We start from the raw sequence: 23,399 nt of genomic DNA, 5'->3' as shown, positions 1-23,399 counted from the left end.
CCATTGTTTTTCAACATCAGCATTTCAATTTCTCAAGAAACAGGAACATCTTGATTTGTTTTGACATTTGCCGAGTGTATAATACACACACCCACTGCCACATATAAGACTAAAGACGAACAACTTTGATGTGAATATCCAGCACAACTGGCCATTCCATGAATGAGAGTAATAACTTCAAATGTTTTTTTCACTTTGTCTTGCAGAAATACCTTCCAAAGTAAAATATGCATACACGCAAACATAGTTTACATAGATATAGTTATACAAATAAGATACTTAAAATGATCATTGACTTTGTCACTGATTTTCGTATCCCTTAACATTTAATCTCGATGCTCTCCTATTTCAGGTTGATGATGCGCACAGATTAAGTATGTATAAGGATTACCATTGATATGAAGGACGGATAATACTGGCAGATCTCCCACAAGCATTCTTGTGCACAATAATACCATCCAACCATTGCACAAAAGTAAACATTCAGCTCAAATAGCAATCACGCCGAGAAAGTTTGATCTAATTTCTGTTATACTGAGAAAACAACACAAGAGTGCAGTTTCCCTGTCAAAGGCTATCTCAAGGTATTCAAACTGAAACGACTGACTGGGTGGTTTGTTAATGTTTTCTCTGCGGCACGTCCAGACCATAGGTCTGCCATAGACGTCATAATTATATTGACGGGTCACAACCGTCATTCACTGTGCCACGCCTTTAAATAGGTGGCCTGCCCACATCAACAGGAGTTATTCTCAAACACACGCACGCAGCGATCTAACGCGGGATTTAGGTTGAAAAAGTACGAAAGCTGTACCGTATACAAACAGGAAGTATTGTCTCAGGAGTGATTTGTTCGAGGATTCAAGCTTTATTATTATATTTTTCGTACCATACATGCATTTTGAAACGTTTTGAAAAAAAAAATCAATGGGAAATTGACGGCATTGGCGTTATAGTTCGCAATATTTACGTAAAATAAATGCAAACTACACTTTTTTTTTTTTTTTTTTGCTTTTAATCGAGACTGTTTTACGTCCATATGTATAAAAAATTCAGGGATTTAAGCATCAATTCAGAAGAATTTTCAACGGAAAAAGCTCTTTGTGGTAATAAGGTGGCGCTACAGTGGCTTAAATACTAGCAGTACATTCGACATATTTATGTAAAATAAATGCTAACTGCCCGGTTCTTTGCTCTTTTAATATAGAATCGAGACTGTTTTATGTTCATATCTATAAAGAATTTAGGGATTTAAGCATTTATCCACATGATTTTTCAACGGAAAAGCTCTTTGTTGTGATAAGGTGGTGCTACAGTGGCTTAAAGACTAGCAGTATATTAGACATATTTACGTAAAATAAACGCTAACTGCCCGATTCGTTGCTCTTTTAACAAAGAATCAAGACTGTTTTACGTCCATATCTATAAAGAATTCAAGGGTTTTAGCATTTATTCACAAGAATTTTCAGCGTAAAAAGCTCTTTGTCTGTGTTACCACTTGGTCAGCTTTGATGGAGATAGGCCCCCTATTAATCGATTCCGCGCCCCTTGTCCCGTCAATATCATTATGAAGTCTATGGGTCTGCATAAATCTGGTTATTGTGACATGAGTTTACCACTCGCAGGCGTCCAATCAATTTGAAGTGGGAGGGTTTGTTATTCGCTGCCAGCTTTTCCACTTTAAATGGATTGGACATCTAGCGCTGTCAATAGTAGCCAATGAGTTAAGCAGCGTCTGACCAAGCCATGATCGCAATTACCTAATAGTCAAGTGATTATGTAGTGACGATGTTTGGATTGTGACTGTGTTTGGATACCGTCACGGTAGGGGCATCATGGTTCGGTGCGCAGACAGTTAAGTTAAAAAAAAAAAATGTCGGAATTAGCGTTAGAGGTAATGCACCTAAATCAACAACCAACATTACGGGAAAAAGAAGACAAACTCACTACTAGGAAGGTGATGGTGAATGTTCAGAGTAGGAAGTATCAGATGCCATATTACTAAAACTTTTTGAAGCATATTTATTTAATATAATCAATATTATATTTTTGCTCTGGCGATAGGCTGAAGAATAACTTTATTAACATTGTTTTGTTTATAACATAAAAGGCTTAAAGCACATACATTTTCCTGAATTTAAAAAATAAAAATAGTCACATCCAAACTGTAAACATTAGAGGTCGGAATCTTGGGGCACCCGACGATTCGATTACGATTACGATTCAAAGAATACAATTTGTTTATAAATCGATTATTGAAGACCGCGCTGACTGTGTTTTAGTGTCACTTTACTTGCCATATTTCAATAATCGGAATTTGGATGTTTGTGAATCTTTCTCGAATCTTCCATGGCCAAATCGCGAATAATCTAAGAATCAGAAATTTCTCACACCACTAGTAAACATACACTCAACGTAATTTTTTTTAACCATTTCATACTTAAAATAAAATTGAATTAAATAAAAAAAATGATAATAAATTCAAAATGATTAACATTAACTCAGAGCACAATATACCGAACAATTTGAACAGAAATAAACAAACAAACAAAAAAACAATAAAACAAAAACGACATTTTCATTAGACAGAGGGCAACTTTGTATGCCACCTTATATGAATCTAACAGTGCTCGCTGGTTTAGTGATGTAACACTCACAAAGCCAGGAAGGACAATTGTTGGCAATATTCGGCAGCTTCTCTGTGAAAAAAAAAAAAACAAGCGGCTTATCAATGTGATTGGGGTCTAAGGTCTTTAAGTGACCTCTGATTTGGCTTATGCTCTCCGCTGCCAACATTTTTAGACACCGAAAACATACTGGGTCTTTGTTGGTCTCCCACTGTATTAATAGCGGAGCCAAAAGCTACATACACTTTGTCAAATTTCCTCGTCTTAGCTTACAGGAGACATCTCTGACATCCCTGTTAAATATTTTTTCATGATGTCGCAGAAGAGTTCGTTCAAATCACTTCATACAGTATCTCCTGCTCTTTGCTGTGTGCTCGTTTCGTTCAGAAATACTGTGCACACCCTGAAAATGAGAGAGCCACTGCCACCCACAGAGTGGATGTGCATTTACACTTTAATGCAGTACGGCAAAAACGTATGTTCCTCAATGTCACATGCACAACCCCCCCACAGGGGGGTGCTGACAGCTGCATTTGCGTTGTGTTTTTATTGAGTGAGTGTTTCTGTCAGACTTACCGGTACACAAGTGAGTCATCTTGGCTTCCATTATACTGTATCTGGAACATTCGAATACCTGGAATATTCCTCTGGAAATTAAACTTAATCAGTGCAGTTGATGACGTAGCCTCGGCAGTCACCACTGTTTCTACTCCGCCCTTCACATCGCCGGTTACATTGCTTCCATTGTTCCCACTTCGGGTGGATGTGGAAATGTCAGATGATCCTGGGTCAGGCTCCTGGATGTTGTTGGTGTTGTTGGAGATTTGTGGCAATTTAATGATAACCAAGTATACAGTTTGGTGGGCTTCACCAGCAGGGTTGGAGGAGATGCAGGTGAACGAGCCTGTGTCTTTTACAGTACTGATGAGGATGTCCAGACTTCCATTGGTATAGACAAGTGTTCTTGATGTGTTTGAAACTAGTTTGCCATCAGGAGATATCCAGTGTATTGCTGGCTCTGGGTCACCTCTGGCTTTGCATCTATTGAGCAGGGAAAATGCAATCAGTCATAAAATAAAATGCCCTTGTCAGATTGTTGAAGGCTTTAGGATGAAATACAAAATGATTTAACATTTATACTGTAAGTAATTTTGCTATGTGTAATACAATTGAGGATTACAAAATATCTGCAAAGACTGTCAGTCTTCTGTAACGGAGGAGTATGTGTTTCACCCCGCTTCCTGTTATTACTGTATCAAAGTATCGTTCAACCCATTCTCCTGTGCTGTTACACACGTTATTTCACTATGCTTTCTGTCACCAACAGGACTAAGTTTACACGCATTGCAAATACAGCAGCTAAAATCTTTGGCCTATTCACACCCAAACTATCTGACTTACACAACAAGTTCATCATTTGATTGGCAAACACAATAGTCCAGTATACCACTCATCACCAACGCATCATCTCGCTTTCCTCAGGGCAAAGTTACAGAACTATAAAATTCAGGAGGGCCCGTCTCAGGAAAAGTCCAAAAAAGACCAATCCTACCCTTGCAGCCACTATATTGAAAATGTCACCATAATGCATGCAATGTCTTGTGTTAATGTTAAATGTTTTATTTATCTATTCAAAAGAAAACTTAATGTACAGCCAGTAAAAATGAATAACCCAAAGGGATTAATACAGCAAAATTAAATGAAATCAAACAATGCTTTGACAGAATGTATGGGTACATATCATGGTATAGCTATATGGCGGAAAACACAGACCAGACTGAAAAAGCTTTAAAATAAACTGCTGTATTTTAAGCCAAAAGAACTGTCGTGTTTGATACAGCAACGTTTATATGCTGTCATAGGAGTTTCCTGGCGCATTTAGCCCCCCAAACTACTTTTAATCCGTCCATTTTACCCTGGAGACACCTGTTTACAGACACCACACAACCGCTTTTGTTTCAACCCAGCCATAAAAAGAAGGTAAGTCTTTTATGATTTGAAATGTCATCATCAATCATTCTTAGCTTAGAATCATTGTCTAATATTTAGTTAAAAAAAAAAAAAAACTTTAGGAAATGATTCTTGCATATTTTAGACTTTTAAACTAATCAACTTTGAAGAAGACAAATAGGGATTTTAAGAAACTATATGAAGCTACAGTATAATTTCCAGCTCAAACTGAAACAGTTCTCAGTTAAGATGTTGGGATAAGAATCTATAGTGATTCCTTTGGGGTGAAATTTCAGGATGAACCTAAAATGCGCTACAACCTTTACAGGTTAATGTATTATTTTGGTAAGTTTAAACAAATGATAAAATAATTAAGTAAACATTTACAAAGAGGCCCTTGCATTCTTCAGTTTTCCCAAATGTGGACTTTGGAATATAAAAAAATTGTACACCCCTGAATGAAAATGACATCTCGACAATGTTATTCTGTCATTACTCATTTCATGCATATAGTTACCTGAGTGACACTCTCTGCCCTTCAAGAACCCTCATTTCTTGGGAGTATCGGGTTATGAGAGGAGGTTCACAAAGGAACTCTTCCTCTGGAATGGACCAAAAGTATCGTCCAGAAAGATGTTGAGGTGAGGCACATGTCTCCAAGTCGTCCTCGCGATTGAGCCTTCGCAGCCAAAGAAGCTCACAGTTACAATGCAGTGGATTTCCGCCAAATGACAGCGCAAAGGTTGAAGAGCTCAGGATCCCAGATGTGGCCAAAACCTATAATTTATTTTAAAAATGTGTATCAGAAGTTTCTATTTTTGCTTTTTTTTTTTTTTTAATAACACGTTAGATATGGGTGTACATGTATAATGAATATATGTTCTATGTTGTGATTAAATTATTTCTGAATATTTAAATGAACCTACCTGTGCTCGCTGAAATAAAGGGTCTGGCGGGAGCTTTTGGAGTTTATTAGAGGTGACGTCAAGCCGATTGAGTTTCTGTAGCAATGAAAATGTTCCCTCTGGAATAAAGTCCAACATATTGTGGTCCAAACTTAATGTATGGAGACTTGTCATTTTCTGTTGGAGGGAGACATGGGGAAAAAGAACATTATATTTGAATCCCTTCAGGGACAGCCGCCAGCACAGTGGAGTGCTATTCAAAAGTTGACATACACTCTTCATCCCTTTATAGAGCAAGTGAGTATTATTAACTACAGTATTGAAAAAAAAACTAAATATTTGTATTCTTCTTATTATTATGACTTAAAAAAAGACCCATAATCTACAGGAAGTGACCCTGGAATGCCCCAAAATATGCCGAGTGACCCAAAATGAACAGGATGTGAACTATAAGTGCCCTAAAATCCACAAGGAGGTGACTCAAAATTAAACTCATTGCTTGCAAGTGACAATAACAGGCACCCAATTCATTTAAAACTTAGAGGACCATACTGGCTGTGAATGCTCATCTTTCAGGGCCATCGACAGTGTGAGATGTTTAATCTATTTTAACCATGAATGAATGTTCTTTCGACCCTCACAGTTAAACTGGATTGGACTTCTAGCGCTATCAGTGGCAGTCAACGAGTTAAATGAGTGCCCTCTAAGGGTTAAAAAAAAAATCATAATTTGTGCCTGAAATGGTTAAATGTAATTCATAAATATTGAGGGACTTTCCTCATTTTTCAAAGAATAAAATACATTTAAAACGAGCAAGCCTGTACTGGGTTAGTGAATTATGATTATAAATAAATACTGTACAAAGCTGAAAATATAAACATTTCAATTAAAAAAAAATTTCGTGAAGACTCTTACTTGAATAGCCTCCCATGGAATCGAGTCTAGGTTATTATAACTGAGATCCAGTTCTTCTAGTGCCAACAGGTCATTAAATGCTTCCTGGTGGATCAGTACCAGCTGGTTGTTGTTAAGAATGAGGTGATGGAGCTTAGACATCCCACTGAATGTGTCATTGCCTATCCTTGTCAGCCGATTACTGAAATATATTCAGAGACAGGCAACCGTTAACAACATCCCAGCATGCAGATTTGAAGTCACGACAGAATCGGCGAAATTCTGCTTTACCTGTTGAGATGCAGGGCTCTGAGGTTCTCAAGATCAGCAAATGCATGAGGTGTAATGTAGGAGATCGTATTTCTGGATAACGTTAGGTCCACAAGTCGTGTCATGTTTGCAAAGTCTTTCCTCTTCACGCTGTGACAGAAATATGCATTGTTAAATGACTTCACAACTCCATCATTTTTCCTTGCAGGAATTTTGCCACAGTATAACAGTGATCCCTTGTTTTTCACGGTTACTGGGGACTGTCCCCCCCCCAAAAAAAAATCTAAAATCTGTGAAGTAGAGGCGTAGCTTATTTAGTTTTTTTTTTTTTTTTTTTTCTTTTTTTAATACAGGCAATAAGTTTGGACACACCTCATTCAATGCAACACAAATGAAGGTCCCAACCCCATTGTTATAGCAATAAATTCCTCTAATCAACCCTGCTAAGGCATACCTGTGAAGTCAAAAACCATCTTAGGTGACTCCCTCTTGAAGATCATCAAGAAAATGGCAAGAGTGTGCAAAGAAGTAATCGGAGCAAAGGGTGGCTACTTTAAAGATAATAGAATATTAAACGTGTTTTGGTTATTTCACTTTTTTTTTGCGAAGTACCGTAATTTTCAGAATATAAGGCGCACTTGACTATAAACCGCCACCCACCAAATTTGACACGAAAACAGCATTTGTTGATAGATAGCCACACTAGACTATAAGCTGCAGATGTCCCCACTGTATTATGGAATATTTACACCAAAAGATATTAAGCGGCAACACTTTATTTTACAGCAGCATCATAATACTGTCATAAGACCAAACGAACCATCATTCATTGCTTCATGAAGATTTATTTGGCCATCACTGCTCCCTTGGGGGAGACAGATAACCTCTGCAGCCACCTGCTGTCAAGATTGTTGTCGTCCAACATGCCTCCTACCATGCATTGCAGCTCTACAGATGTAACTAACAATCAAAATTCATCTTCTGTGCTAATTATCTCTTCAGTTACTGTTCCAATTGTTTAATGAATTGCTAGTTATTGTATTTGGTAACACTTTATTTGACAGTGGTGCGGTAAGACTGTCATTAGACAATCATACTTATTACATGACACTGTCATGAGCATTTATGAATGCTTTTAACAGATGTCATTTAGTGTCATCCGGTAAATTATCTCACTTTCAAATGGATGTAAAAATCCGAGCTGGACATAAATGGAGTTAATGACATAATTTGCCGGATGACAATTAATGAGATCTGTCATAAACAATCAGCAATTCTCGTGATAGTGTCAATTAATGGTTATGACGGTTTTATGACATTTTATTGACGCCATTGTCAAATAAAGTGTGACAAACCCAAATAAATCGACAAATAAGCCGCACTGGGTTATAAGCCGCACTGGGTTATAAGCCGCAGGATTCAAAATGAGAAAAAAAAGTAGCGGTTTATAGTCTGAAAATTACGGTACATAATTCCACACATGTTCATTCTTAGTTTTATTACCTTTGGTGAGAATTTACAATGTAAATCGTCATGAAAATGAAGAACATGCACAAATGAAAAGGTGTGTCCAAACGTTTGACCTGTACTGTATATGTATATATATATTTAAAAAATAAATATTAAAAAAAAAAAAAACAACCTTTGCCTGGCACAGCCAGACTATTCTCCCTGTATTTTTCAAACACTGTGAGAAATAGTCTGCGACCCAGCCCATTAACGGCCTCTCGGGCAAGGTACAAAATCAATCGTCCAATCAGATTAGTTCATTTGCGTGACATGTTCCTTACAAGTAACGTCACTCTTGCGCGCCGAAAGTCGTGTCTACAACAACACAGATGGCGAGAATATGTTCCAATCCGCAGTAAAACCAGTTTAAAATGACCAAAAACACATTGAAACAAGTCATTGACAACAGTCAACATGGCTCGCGCTAGCCATGTTGAATAAACTTCTCCATTCTCCGCTCACACTAATTACTTGTCGCTTTAACGTCACGTCTGCCCGTCGCTGATTGGTCCACTCCGCTGTCTGTTTGCTGTGGCTTGCTCCGCCCTCGGAATTTGATCCGCCCACCGGACGGTCGCCAGACTCAATCGCTGGAACAGCGGTGAGTCTGGTATACCAGGCAAAAAAAACCCTTATATGCATATGTATATTTTAATGAATGTTTTTCAAACACTGCAAGTGTAATAATTATAATTGAAATGTATATAAAAGAAAACAATGCCTGTTACATGTATACATGCAAATATCTTAAATTAAAAAAAAAAAATTAAATACTGTATTTATTATTTTTTAAATTTGAAATACAGAAATCCGCAATGGATTGAGGCCGCAAAGTTTGGAACACAAAGTAGCAAGGGATCACTGTATTGGAAGTGTGAAAATGACCGTCACACAAGTCAGATTTGGAACTGAATCTGTAGATTAGAAATACAGTATGTTGTAGGCAGTCCTCTGTAGACAACCTTGTCGGTGTGTGTGTTTATTCGTTTTACAGTGTACTTTCCATTCAGTATTTATGTGCATGGCACTGAAAAATCTATAAAAGATTTAATCAAACAACCGTTGTGACAAAATAACAGTAAACCTCTCTAATAGATAAAAATCAATAGATTTAAATGGCCATTGCAAGCATTTTGCACTGCAAGCACATTACTTCGTGCAGAAAATATGTTTGTGCAGAGCTAAAACATTATTTAACAATGATGCCCTGTCTATAAATATAGCATGTTTGTACTGGTTACTTAGATTTATACTGCAGGTAGTATATTGAGGCTTATATACAGTAAATAAAAACAGAAAAGCGCTTTTATGTTATTCTCTTGTTTTCCAGGAAATACTGTACATAACCAAACACTTGGTATGCAACATGTTCGATCATGGTCATTCTAAATGTAATTTGTCATATTGCTACCATCAAATCACAATGGTACCTTTTTGTGCAGCGCAAAGAAATAGGACTTTAAGAATTACAAGCTCTGTGATATTTACCTTGTGACAAAGTTGTCAGCCAGTCTCAGTTCTACGGTATGCCTGTCGATGTTTGGTGGAACAAATAGGAGACCTTTCTTGGCACAGAGTGTTGCTAGGTTTGGTGACAGGATCTGACATACGCAACGCTTTGGGCAGATCTGTGCGCGAACTGCCATGGCAACTGCCAGTATCACACACAGGAACAGCCTCTCCATGGTCACCGCCCGTCACAACTGGACACCTGAGAGAATAAAATCGATAGAGAGGAAAAGGAGAAATTATAGATTGAACGTTCAAAGAGAATAGTTTTCAAACTTTCACCCCTTGCTGCCATCATACAAGAAGCCTATAGAAAGATCAATGCTCAGTTTTGATGCTTTCCAGGGGAATTAACATTATACCTAGCATTAGTATAGTGAAGGAGGATGTCTGTTGCTTATTTTGTTATGATTACGGCTTTTTAATGTGAGTGGTCAATGCAACAAAAAATCTAACATATATGGCAGAATATATAAATTGCCCCAGAGAGCATAACTAGCACATTTCAAATTATTTTATATTTCTCATGATGCCATTAATAATGGTCAAGGTTTTTTGTTGTCCTCTTTTTTTTCTTGGGTTTCTTTTATGTGGGGAAGCTGCACAATAACCAACTCTTGACATGGAAAACTTACGATGGATTTAATTGTAAACCAATGTCTAACTGCTCTCTCTGTGCGGACTGAGGGGCAAATTGATTGATTTGACCCCAGGGAACCTTGTAAACATCTAAAAAAAAAACAACAACAAAAAAAAAACCAAAATTTAACGAATGGTAGGACAAAAAGAGGAGGGTTGATTATATCAGGAGTCATTCACAATTTGTTTGGCATTAATAAAAGGAAGGAAAATGAAAACTAAAAGTTGAATTAATGTTACTTGTCATGTTATAAACTGCAGAAAACCTTTTAGAAAATATGCTACTGACCTTTTCTTTGTGTAAGTGTATGTAAATTGCCGATAGAGGCTTTAAATGTGTCACATACAGTGGGGCAAATAAGTATTTAGTCAACCACTAATTGTGCAAGTTCTCCCACTTGAAAATATTAGAGAGGCCTGTAATAGTCAACATGGGTAAACCTCAACCATGAGAGAGAGAATGTGGGGGAAAAAAAACAGAAAATCACAATGTTTGATTTTTAAAGAATTTCTTTTGCAAATCATGGTGGAAAATAAGTATTTGGTCAATACCAAAAGTTCATCTCAACTTCATCTTTGTTATGTACCCTTTGTTGAAAATAACAGAGGCCAAATGTTTTCTGTAACTCTTCACATGCTTTTCACACACTGTTGCTGGTATTTGGCCCATTTCTCCATGCAGATCTCCTCTAGAGCAGTGATGTTTTGGGGCTGTCGTTGGGCAACACGGACTTTCAACTCCCTCCACAGATTTTCCATGGGGTTGAGATCTGGAGACTGGCTAGGCCACTCCAGGACCTTGAAATGCTTCTTACGAAGCCACTCCTTTGTTGCCCTGCCTGTGTGTTTGGGATCATTGTCATGCTGAAAGACCCAGCAACGTCTCATCTTCAATGCCCTTGCTGATGGAAGGAGATTTTCACTCAAAATCTATCGATACATTGCTCCATTCATTCTTTCCTTTACACAGATCAGTCTTCCTGGTCCCATTGCAGAAAAAATGCCCCAAAGCATGATGTTTCCACCCCCATGCCTCACAGTGGGTATGGTGTTCTTCGGATGCAATTCAGTATTCTTTCTCCTTCAAACACGAGAACCTGTGTTTCTACCAAAAAGTTCTATTTTGGTTTCATCTGACCATAACACATTCTCCCAGTCCTCTTCTGGATCATCCAAATGCTCTCGAGCGAACCACAGACGTGCCTGGACGCGTAATGGCTTCAGCAGGGGGACACGTCTGGCAGTGCAGGATTTGAGTCCCTGGCGGTGCATTGTGTTACTGATAGTAGCCTTTGTTAGTGTGGTCCAAGCTCTCTGTAGGTCATTCACTAGGTCCCCCCGTGTGGTTCTGAGATTTTTGCTCGCCGTTCTGGCTATCATTTTGTCGCCACTGGGTGAGATCTTGCATGGAGCCCTAGATTGAGGGAGATTATCAGTGGTCTTGTATGTCTTCCATTTTCTAATAATTGCTCCCACAGTTGATTTCTTTACACCAAACGTTTTACCTATTGCAGATTCAGTTTTCCCAGCCTGGTGCAGGTCTACAATATTGTCTCTGGTGTCCTTCGATACCTCTTTGGTCTTCTCCATAGTGGAGTTTTGAGTGTGACTGACTGAGATTGTGGACAGGTGTCTTTTATACAGATAATGAGTTAAAACAGGTACCATTGATACAGGTAACGAGTGGAGCCTCGTTAGACCTCGTTAGAAGAAGTTAGACCTCTTTGACAGCCAGAAATCTTGCTTGTTTGTTGATGACCAAATACTTATGTATTTTCCACTCTAATTTGGAAATAAATTCTTTAAAAATCAAACAATGTGAGTTTCTGTTTTTTTTTTCCACATTCTGTCTCTCATGGTTGAGGTTTCCCCATGTTGACAATTACAGGCCTCGCTAATCTTTTCAAGTAGGAGAAATTACGCAATTGGTGGTTCACTAAATACTTATTTGCCCCACTGTAAATTGCCCCAGAGATCATAACTAGCACATTTCAAAATATTTTATATTTCTTATGATGTCATTAATAATGGTCAAGGTCTTTTGTTGTTCTTCATTTTTTTCTTGGGTTTCTTTTATGTGGGGAAGCTGCACAATAACCAACTCTTGACATGGAAAACTTAAAATGGATTTAATTTTAAACCAATGTCTAACTCCTCTCTCTATGCGGACTGAGGCGCAAATTGATTGCTTTGACCCCGGGGAACCTTGTAAACATCTAAAAAAAAAACTTAAATTTAACGAATGGTAGGGCAAAAAGAGGAGGGTTGATTATATCAGGAGTCGTTCACAATTTGTTTGGCAATAATAAAAGGGGCGGCACGGTGGCTGAGTGGTTAGCACGTCCGCCTCACAGTTCTGAGATCAAGGGTTCAATCCCGGGCTTCGGCCTTCCTGTGTGGAGTTTGCATGTTCTCCCCGTGCCTGCGTGGGTTTCCTCCGGGAACTCTGGTTTCCTCCCACGTCCCAAAAACATGCATGTTAGGCTGATTGAACACTCTAAATTGTCCGTAGGTATGAGTGTGTACGTGAATGGTTGTTCGTCTCCTTGTGCCCTGCGATTGGCAGGCAACCAGTTCAGGGTGTCCCCTGCCTACTGCCCATAGTTGGCTGGGATAGGCTCCAGCACCTCCGCGACCCTCGTGAGGAAAAAGCGGCATGGAAAATGAATGAATGAATGAATGAATAATAAAAGGAAGGAAAATGAAAACTAAAAGTTGAATTTATGTGACTTGTTATGTTATAAACTGCAGAAAACCTTTTAAAAAATATGCTACTGACCTTTCTTTGTGTGTGTAAGTGTATGTAAATTGCCAATAGAGGCTTTAAATTTGTCACATACTAACAGTAAAAGACCACCAAGACGAAAAGCATCCATACTACTTTCTGATAGCTCCATATGCATCCACATCCAAATATCTGCAAGGATTTGCATGTGTGTGTGGGGTGGGCCTGGGGGGTTTGCTCATACATTTGTGCTCACTTGAGGGAGTGTGTAAAAAATAGAGAGAGAAATAGACTGAGAGTGCTATATAAGAGAACTAACTGAATCTGAGAATGCAATATGTACCTCCTAACATTTATAGTATGCATCTACTGTATATCAATGTATAATGATGCGGTGTTATCCATTGCTACATCTTCTATCCATATATTTGCATTCATTAGTAAGCAACGGGGTTCTAGTTTATCAGCTAAGGCTAAGAGAGAATGGGCGAATAAAAGCTACTGAAGTACTACTCATTAATTGCAACCTTGATCGGGGTTTGAAGGACATGGCAGAACTAGGATTAAAGGGATCACCGTGCAAAGGCATACGCACGCATGCTTTCACGTCAGAATAAAACCTCAAATAACTATTCAATTTAGTCTGAGTATTACAACAAGGCCACACTATTCATTTAACCCTAATGTTTTTTTTTCAGTTGATCAGATTCCCTCAAGTGTCAAGAAATAATAAAATTAAAAAAGGAACAGGCTGTGGACCTGGTTAATGCCATTTCCAGATCTTACTGCTTAACCCTTTCAGGGAGAGTGGTCACTACAGTGGACAGATATTCAAAATGTGTTTCCTCCTATAGCAGGGGTTTCAAACTCAATTTATTTGGGTGTGTGGGGTTGCTGGGAATAAGAGTCTGGGCTGCATCAAGGATCCCCAAAAACGGGATTTAAGTCGTTACTTTTACTTTGGTTTACCTGTTAGTATAAATGGCACCAAACGTTATGATTATCTTAAAGCTATGTGAGGCCTTGAGAGAATACAAGATAAAATAAAATAATTTGAATTCATGTCTTTATTCTTTTTTTTGTTTCAAAATTTAATACAATTTTTTTTTACATGTTTAAAAAATATAATATTTTTTGCTCCTCTTTTTTCAATTGTTTTTTTGTTATTACTATTTAAATAATGGACTTTTCTTCAAATTGTATTTTTTATTACTTCATTTTATTTAAAATAATAAGAATAATAATAATTGTCCATGGCAAAATATGTGAAGTCAAAACTAAAATTACAATTTTGATGTCAAACAGGTACCACAAAATATTGGCCCCATGTCCAAAGATTTGAGACCCATGCCCTTGTCCTAAATGAATGCAGTAAAAAAAAAAAAAAGTAAAATAAAAATGAAGATAAAGATAATTCATGCTTGAAATGGTTAACTTAGTGAATGAATATTGAAATAGACAATCATAAGGGTAGCCAGACATGGACCTTCAGAATGTCATATAGTAGTGCATGTCAAAAGGTGTGTAGTGGACCAAACATACGCAAGTACACTGGTGCATCATCTTAGAACAAACATTTCCATTTCATGAAGTAAAAAAGATTTAACAAAAGCTCAAATGTCCCTTCAATTGAGAGGGTTTGGGTCGACCACTCCGGGCGAACACGCGCCTATGCATATCCATGCATATCCCTACGAGCTGCAGTTACACTTTAGGCTGAAGGTGGCAGTCACGAGTAAAAAAGCGACTCAGTATAGTCCCTTTAAAGTGCGGACAACAGGATTTAAAAAGTCCTAAATAGCATTATTATGTGAATTATAATCATATTTTGAGACTATTCGACTATTTACAACAATTTGGCAAAGCGCAGATGACAAGAAATTAGTGTTTTAATCCGCCGTTTAGCCACGCCTACCATTATAGGGCTCTAGAGTCCCCAACAGGAGGATGAAGTCCACAGGTTCATGATTTTAGCTGATTTACAATTCAGCCCATTGAGGGGAATTATTCAGAACGAGGAAAATGGGATGAAAAGAGCCGCAAAGTGTCATTGTTTCAGTCTCTCTACTCCAATATTTTTACAGGTTATTCTTTTTATCGAAGTATTTTTCCCCAATTGCTAAATAAATGGTATGGTCCTGACAAATAACAGTCTTGTGCTAAATGGAATATGAAATAATAAAAATGCATTTATTCAGTACGACATGGCAAAATTACTCCATAATGCTCAAAACTGTCGACTTCACCTTTACTGTCGCACCTCCCGAACGATATTTTATGCCACAGTAGTTAGTCAGGCTTTTGACATTTCCCTGCCCCCCGGCTTCTGAGAATGTAAACAAACCAAGAGGCGTGACAGCTAGTCACAGCTCGACATGCTAACCCGAACTGAGTGACGTCTCAAAGTCTTATTTCCGCTTTTCGAAGCGAAAAATCACACAAAACTAGCCCAGATTATCTCACACGGCGGCAGGTTGTTGATTGTCTTTGCCGATCGGAAGTTACAGGTCGTTCCCCTGCAACAGACAGGAGAGCTCGCCGGGGAAGCAGCTGGAGAGTATCGCCGGACAAATCGGCCGACATCGGTGGAACGCGTAGCTGCCACATGGTTAACACGAATTTTGCGTAAAATAATGCTTTACTATGTAAACAGAGAGCGGCATGCAGTTGTTGTGCAGCTAACATGGCAGGATATGTCTAAGAACATCTCTGCATGTCTGTCCATGATCAAACGTAAGTAAATAGTCCTTTATATAAAGAAAGTTTGTCGTGTTTACTTTGTAATCGCTGTATTTGCGGCCATTTTTAACACAAAGTTGCTATTTCTGATGGGGTTGAAAATTTGACAGAACATCTGGCACACGAAGATCCCAGTATTTGACATAATACAAATACGGTGTTTACTCACTTCCTGGTAAGTCCAATGGTCCCACAGTAGTAGGGCTTGTTTTGGCCAATATCCGCGGTGAACGGGAACCTTTTCAAACCCAAAAAGGCTCACATGCCTCTCCCTTGTGCAGCAACAATTTTCTGCAGCCGTTTGGCTGGCGTGATGCGAAAAATAAACGAATTAATCCGCAAAATCAGATGAATCCGCAGTCCATCTGCATGCTTTAAAGCAATGCTGTATTGTGAGATGCTGACCCGGATGACATCACATTTGCATTCGTCCTAAACCCGACACTGAATCCGGAAGTCACTCATTTTCATGGCGCGGGATTAAAAAATTTAATATATAAAACGGTTGCTTCCACACACATCCAAGCGGTCCATTTCATTCAGGAGCATAAAACACCGTGTGAAATATGAAATAAACATGCTTTTTGGTGTCATACGCACTTTAAAGTCAAACAATACTTAACACTGAATGGTGTTAGCAGAGAGCATCCACCACAAGGAGATAATGTATAATGTTACTGCATTTTTGGGGGGGTAATATTGAACAGGCATACTGAGAGAAAGCTGTAATATTGGCAAAAACCCTCTAAACCATTACAAGTAACGATCCCAGGTTTCTTATATCTCTTACTGCTTGAAATGGAAAAAGAAGGGGCTTAAATGGAGTGCCTTCTAACTACATGCACATGCACTACACAGAAAATGAGAGAAGGCTCATGACCCTTATGACACAAAAGCAGATATGAGCTCATTAATTACATCAAGCCACGGCTCTAATGAAAGCGGATGAGCAAGCGGGAAATAGAAATGGAAAGTAAACTTGTGAGAATTAGCGGTGAGAGGAAAAAGAGAGATCAGACAGCCCCCTAATTAAAATGAGCACTGAGGTGTGAATTGACATGTAAGACGAAAGAATTTCACAAAGGAAAAACCAGGTAGAGGAAGAGACGCCCCCATTGCACTGTTCTGCTAATCCACAATAGGGGTGTGACATTATATCCAAATGATGATACATCACGATGATTTTTACCCCAATAGGGTATCTATATGCTCCCACCAATAATCGATTAATATCGTTTTAAAAATATGTCAGTGTTTAAGAAAGGAACTGACAGTTTGCGACCAAAATTTTCTGCTAGAGCAAAACTTTCCACTACAATAGTGTGTATGGAAGGGCGTAGGTTTGGTCTCAACATTGGTAGGGACGATATAACAGCATAACCTGCATGTACACTTTTTGCTTAGGAAGGGACATTATTAAACCCAACAGATTGGGTGAACAGAGGTCAGGGCAACATTTCTCATGAATATGAACCTAATTAATTGATAGGGCAAGTGATCAATGCAAAATAAATCTGTTTTGACATATACTAACTTTCATGTGTATTGGTTCAGATGATACACCGTTTGATTCAAAGCTTTGTTTTCGAAAATTACTAAAGAAACATTCTTGAAAACTTCCAGAATAAATTTCTGGATTTTATTAGCAAATTCAACATACACAACAAATACAAACCTATTAATAATCTCTTAATTGTCCAGGAATGAAAAAAATAAATAAATAAATAAACATTTGTCTTTAGACCACCCAACATTGTCCGTTTAAATAAATATACAGTGCCTTGCAAAAGTATTCGGCCCCCTTGAATCTTGCAACCTTTCGCCACATTTCAGGCTTCAAACATAAAGATATGAAATTTAATTTTTTTGCCAAGAATCAACAACAAGTGGGACACAATCGTGAAGCGGAACAACATTTATTGGATAATTTAAACTTTTTTAACAAATAAAAAACTGAAAAGTTGGGCGTGCAATATTATTCGGCCCCTTTACTTTCAGTGCAGCAAACTCACTCCAGAAGTTCAGTGAGGATCTCTGAATGATCCAATGTTGTCCTAAATGACCGATGATGATAAATAGAATCCACCTGTGTGTAATCAAGTCTCCGTATAAATGCACCTGCTCTGTGATAGTCTCAGGGTTCTGTTTAAAGTGCAGAGAGCATTATGAAAACCAAGGAACACACCAGGCAGGTCCGAGATACTGTCGTGGAGAAGTTTAAAGCTGGATTTGGATACAAAAAGATTTCCCAAGCTTTAAACATCTCAAGGAGCACTGTGCAAGCCATCATATTGAAATGGAAGGAGCATCAGACCACTGCAAATCTACCAAGACCCGGCCGTCCTTCCAAACTTTCTTCTCAAACAAGGAGAAAACTGATCAGAGATGCAGCCAAGAGGCCCATGATCACTCTGGATGAACTGCAGAGATCTACAGCTGAGGTGGGAGAGTCTGTCCATAGGAAAACAATCAGTCGTACACTGGCCTTTATGGAAGAGTGGCAAGAAGAAAGCCATTTCTCAAAGATATCCATAAAAAGTCTCGTTTAAAGTTTGCCACAAGCCACCTGGGAGACACACCAAACATGTGGAAGAAGGTGCTCTGGTCACATGAAACCAAAATTGAACTTTTTGGCCACAATGCAAAACGATATGTTTGGCGTAAAAGCAACACAGCTCATCACCCTGAACACACCATCCCCACTGTCAAACATGGTGGTGGCAGCATCATGGTTTGGGCCTGCTTTTCTTCAGCAGGGACAGGGAAGATGGTTAAAATTGACGGGAAGATGGATACAGCCAAATACAGGAACATTCTGGAAGAAAAACTGTTGGTATCTGCACAAGACCTGAGACTGGGACGGAGATTTCTCTTCCAACAGGACAATGATCCAAAACATAAAGCCAAATCTACAATGGAATGGCTCAAAATAAACGTATCCAGGTGTTAGAATGGCCAAGTCAAAGTCCAGACCTGAATCCAATCGAGAATCTGTGGAAAGAGCTGAAGACTGCTGTTCACAAACACTCTCCATCCAACCTCACTGAGCTCGAGCTGTTTTGCAAGGAAGAATGGGCAAGAATGTCAGTCTCTCGATGTGCAAAACTGATAGAAACATACCCCAAGCGACTTGCAGCTGTAATTGGAGCAAAAGGTGGCGCTACAAAGTATTAACGCAAGGGGGCTGAATAATATTGCACGCCCCACTTTTCAGTTTTTTATTTGTTAAAAAAGTTTAAATTATCCAATAAATTTTGTTCCACTTCATGATTGTGTCCCACTTGTTGATTCTTGACAAAAAATTAAAATTTTATATCTTTATGTTTGAAGCCTGAAATGTGCCGAAAGGTTGCAAGGTTCAAGGGGGCCGAATACTTTTGCAAGGCACTGTAACTGAAAAAAACTTTAAGCAGCTTCCCACTCGAGTTTTGCAGGTTAGCATGTTGTTTCCCATGTCCACAACACTGACGTCTTTTGCATTGCATACAGTAGCTGTTGCTGGCCAAAAAAAAACTTCTAATATCCCTCCTCCCCAAAGGGGTCGGAGGAGGCGGCATGTTGCCGACATGTTAATAATAATAATACATTTTATTTCTAGAGCGCTTTTCAAACCACACTAAGACGCTTCACAAGACACATGGAATCACAGTACGATAAAAAGGTATTAAAAGGATAAAAGATTAAAAGCACAATGAAGAAGTAAAAATATAACAGAGCTAGGGGTTATGGTGGGTAAGAAAGAGTGAACTGGTGTGTTTTCAGTCTGGATTTGAAAAGTGATAGGGTAGATATGCTGAGAAGATCAGGGGGTAGGGAGTTCCAGAGCTGGGGGGCACACTGACTAAAAGCTCTTGAACCAAAGGTGGAGAGGCGGACACGGGGGACGGAAAGGAGAAGAATCGTGGTAGAGCGAAGTGAACAGGTTGGATTGTTTAGACGGAGAAGATCGCAGAGGTATGGAGGGGCCAGGCAATGGAATGTTTTGAAGGTGATGATGAGGATCTTGTAATTGATTCTTTGTTTGACGGGAAGCCAGTGAAGTTGATGGAGGATGGGGGTGATGTGGTGTGTTGCGGGGGTTCGAGTGATGAGGCGTGCTGCTGAGTTCTGGAGGGGCTGCAGTTTCTGGAGGGACTTGTTAGGGAGACCGTAGAGCAGTGAGTTGTTATAATCGAGCCGGGAGGTTATTAGATTACAGACAAGGGTGGATGCGGTATGGCCGGTGAGAGCAGGGAGAGCAGCAAGAAATGTTGCGAAGGGGGAAATAGGCTGATCTGGTGATGCTGTTGATATGTGACCAGAAGGAGAGTGTGCTGTCGAGGATGACACCCAGACTCTTAACCTGAGACGAAGGAGAGATCGGTAAATTGTTGATGGTAATAGAAAACTTATGGACATCAGAGAGTTTTGCGGTGGTTCCAACTAGGAGGACTTCTGTTTTGGAGCTGTTGAGTAGGAGGAAGTTAGAGGAGAACCAGGAGTTAATGTCATCTAAGCAGAGGGTGAGAGAGGAAGGTGGGAGGGAGGCGGTTGGTTTTGAGGAGATGTAGAGCTGGGTGTCATCCGTGTAACAGTGGAAGTGAATGTTGTGTTTGCGGAAGATGGAACCGAGGGGGAGAATGTAAATTATAGAGGGGAGCGGCCCCAGGACAGATCCCTGGGGCACGCCAGTGGAGACAGAGAGGGAAGTGGATTTATGGGGGCCGAATTTGACGAATTGTGTGCGGTTGGACAGATAGGAAGTGAAACAGGAAAGGGTGTGTGGGTGGTACCAATGGAGGAGAGTCGGTCGAGAAGGATTGTGTGGGAAATGGTGTCGAAGGCGGCAGTGAGGTCGAGGAGGACGAGAACTGATAATAAACCGGAGTCGGATGCTATGAGGAGATAGTTTGTAATTCTAAGTAAGGCTGTTTCGGTGCTATGGAGGGGCGGAAACCGAATTGAAAGGGCTCGTAAATGTCGTTGGTAATTAGGTGGTTATGGAGTTGGGATGCAACGGTTTTTTCAAGAATTTTGGAAATGAAATGTAGGTTGGAGATGGGGCGGAGGTTATTGAAATTGGTCGGATCCAGGTTGGGTTTCTTCAGAATGGGTGTGATGGAAGCAGTTTTGAGAGATCGAGGGACCGTAGCGGATGTAAGTGAAGAGTGAATGATAGTAGTGATGAGGGGGGCTATTGAGGGAAGACAAGTTTTGATGAGTGCAGTAGGAAGAGGATCAAGGTGACAGGTAGTGGGCTTGGATTTGGTGATGATATCAGAGATAGCCGATTGAAGGAAGGGTAAATGAGGAGAGGGTGCTAATGAGAGGGACATGAAAGGGAACAGGGTCAGTCCCAGAAACTGCAGCTCCGTGGTGAGTGAGGGATTGGTGAATTTGTTGTATTTTTGTCGGGGCTGTGTGAGTGTGCATGTGTAATGTATGTGTGTGTGGGAAGGGGCGGGGGGCATGTCATCAGCTAATCAAATGTGCATATGAGGTTAAATAAAAATAATAACGGTCCGGCACATTCAGCGAGTGAAAAGGGGTAAATGTAAGTCTGAAAATAATGTAAATATATCACGTAATAATGGTAGGGTCAATTCTATCCTTTAAAAATAAAAAAAGACTAAATTACCTACATAACTGAACTACTCTACCGAACTCAACTCTACAATACAAATAAGGTTGCCTGAAAGTTAGTGGGGACAATTTGAGGATCCGGAAAAGTTATTGTTATGTCCCTACCGTCTCTATGCAAACCTACGCCCTTGTGTGTATGTTAACTCATTGGCTGCCATTGACGGCAAGAGACATCCATGATACTCATGCATGAGCATTCAAACAAAGCCAGGCTGGTAACATGCTATAATAAGTATCCGTTTTTGACAGTTATCGTAGAACATCGTAGATTGAGTTCCAAACCGATGTATCGATAATTGTTCTATCAGAATATACTCTAATCCTTATCGTGAGCCTTGTATCACAAATCTTATCGTATCGGGAGCAGTGTTGTTAATAACAGCGTTAGAGTATAACAGCTTTACTAACGACATTATACTCTACTGCTGCGACGCTGTTGCAAATGCAATGCAAGATGGCTCGGAGCATTAGCATAGCATTCGCATTCTTGCTAGCATTAGCTAGCATTTAGCGTGGCGAGTGTCATCTTAAACTCTCGGGCAACTTTTTTTCTTTTTTTTTACATACAGTAAGGGGCGTTCAGGTGGGTACAAATTAATTTATATAATAAAGTTTTCCTGTTCAGTATGCATTATCATCACGAAGTGGGCGTTGTCCTTGTAGATGCTACAATATAATAATAATTTGTTTTTGTTTTTTATTACCAAAAATAGTCACTTGCCTTAAACCTTTATTGAATGACGTATCCATAAACCTTGTGAGATTTTTTTTTTAAATCAAAACAACTATAACAAAGATAAAAGAAGGAAAAAATCCAGATCCCCAACTGCATATTGAAAATTGTATCTATACTGGTCCTTCTTAAATAAATTAGCATATTGTGTTAAAAAACAATGTGTTAGGTAGCATACATATTTGTTTTTAGTTTTCATATCACTATTCCATCAGTTCTTCTGTCATTCCTTCTTCTCTGTCTCCACTAAACCCCATTCTTTCTTTCAGCTTTTGCTGAGAAAACAACTCAGTATAAACCACCACACATCATACTCCCATGTGGAAAATTGCTCAGCCTATAAAGACACTCAGATTCCCATTCTGCGTCTAAGCAGGAAGAAAAAAATGGATGAAAACAAAATAAAAAAGTAAGTGGTGACACGCAGAGAAACTTGGATCAAACAACTGTGAATTAACCAAAGAGATGATGTACGAACAAGAAAAAAAAAGGATGTTTGAAGCGGTGCGTAAAAATGAATCTGTTTCACATACGTATGTGCAAACAGCCTTATCCACTTCTTTGAAACCCTTTCATGGTGGCAGTTGTGTTCTCCGGGGGTCTGCCATCGAGCCAGTTTTACTTCTAGCTTGCACAAATGGATTCTCCACACACTCCATATACTGGAACTGATCTTACTCTTTATTCAAATCTCACTGGGAGGGAAAAAAAAAACTTATTGGGTTAACCAACCGAGAAATTTGGCAGCTAGAAAATGCAGTTAGGAAGTATCCAAGCAATCCAAATCTTTTGAAGCTCTTTTTAAACCCATAACTGAAGATTTCTTTAGACTTTACAAGCTCCCCTACAGCTTCTACACACTTAATATTTATGCAATTTGGTATAGTTGTGACAAAAGCAATAGATGCATTTGGAATCCTATACCTATACATCAAACTCAAAACAGTATTAGAAGAAAGTAAATGGTATGTGCTTTGAAATCAGTCTTCTAACTGACAATACTAGTAATTCCAGTCCCTGCCAACCCTCAACAGTACAGAGTCCTGAGCTTAGACCGGGCCAGTCCAGAACATGTCATATGTTATACAGTATACTGTATGAAAAGGCCCACTTACAGTGGGCCAAATAAGTATTTAGTCAACCACTAATTGTGCAAGTTCTCCCACTTGAAAATATTAGAGAGGCCTGTAATTGTCAACATGGGTAAACCTCAACCAAGAGAAAACGAATGTGGAAAAAAACCCCAGAAAATCACATTGTTTGATTTTTAAAGAATT

The 23,399-nt window shown here is 39.1% G+C and overlaps 1 protein-coding gene across 3 annotated transcripts in view; it reads right to left on the bottom strand.

Moving 5' to 3' along the window:
* Nucleotides 1–23,399, bottom strand: part of lrfn5a (leucine rich repeat and fibronectin type III domain containing 5a) — a 173,067-nt gene that overhangs the window by 38,243 nt on the left and 111,425 nt on the right. For all 3 annotated transcript variants that reach the window (XM_057858629.1, XM_057858628.1, XM_057858630.1), the window contains 6 exons: nt 9,644–9,866; nt 6,668–6,796; nt 6,398–6,578; nt 5,504–5,659; nt 5,095–5,354; nt 3,204–3,668 (listed from right to left, as the gene is read on the bottom strand). In XM_057858629.1, coding sequence (XP_057714612.1) covers nt 3,204–3,668; nt 5,095–5,354; nt 5,504–5,659; nt 6,398–6,578; nt 6,668–6,796; nt 9,644–9,840 — 1,388 coding nt within the window. In that variant the 5' untranslated portion in view covers nt 9,841–9,866. The remainder of the gene's footprint in view (nt 1–3,203; nt 3,669–5,094; nt 5,355–5,503; nt 5,660–6,397; nt 6,579–6,667; nt 6,797–9,643; nt 9,867–23,399) is intronic.

The sequence above is a fragment of the Corythoichthys intestinalis genome, chromosome 15, assembly GCF_030265065.1.
Source record: "Corythoichthys intestinalis isolate RoL2023-P3 chromosome 15, ASM3026506v1, whole genome shotgun sequence".
Classification (NCBI taxonomy): Eukaryota; Metazoa; Chordata; class Actinopteri; order Syngnathiformes; family Syngnathidae; genus Corythoichthys; species Corythoichthys intestinalis.
The sequence above is the reverse complement of the archived record's forward strand: the minus strand, read 5'-3'. Positions and strand labels throughout refer to the sequence as shown.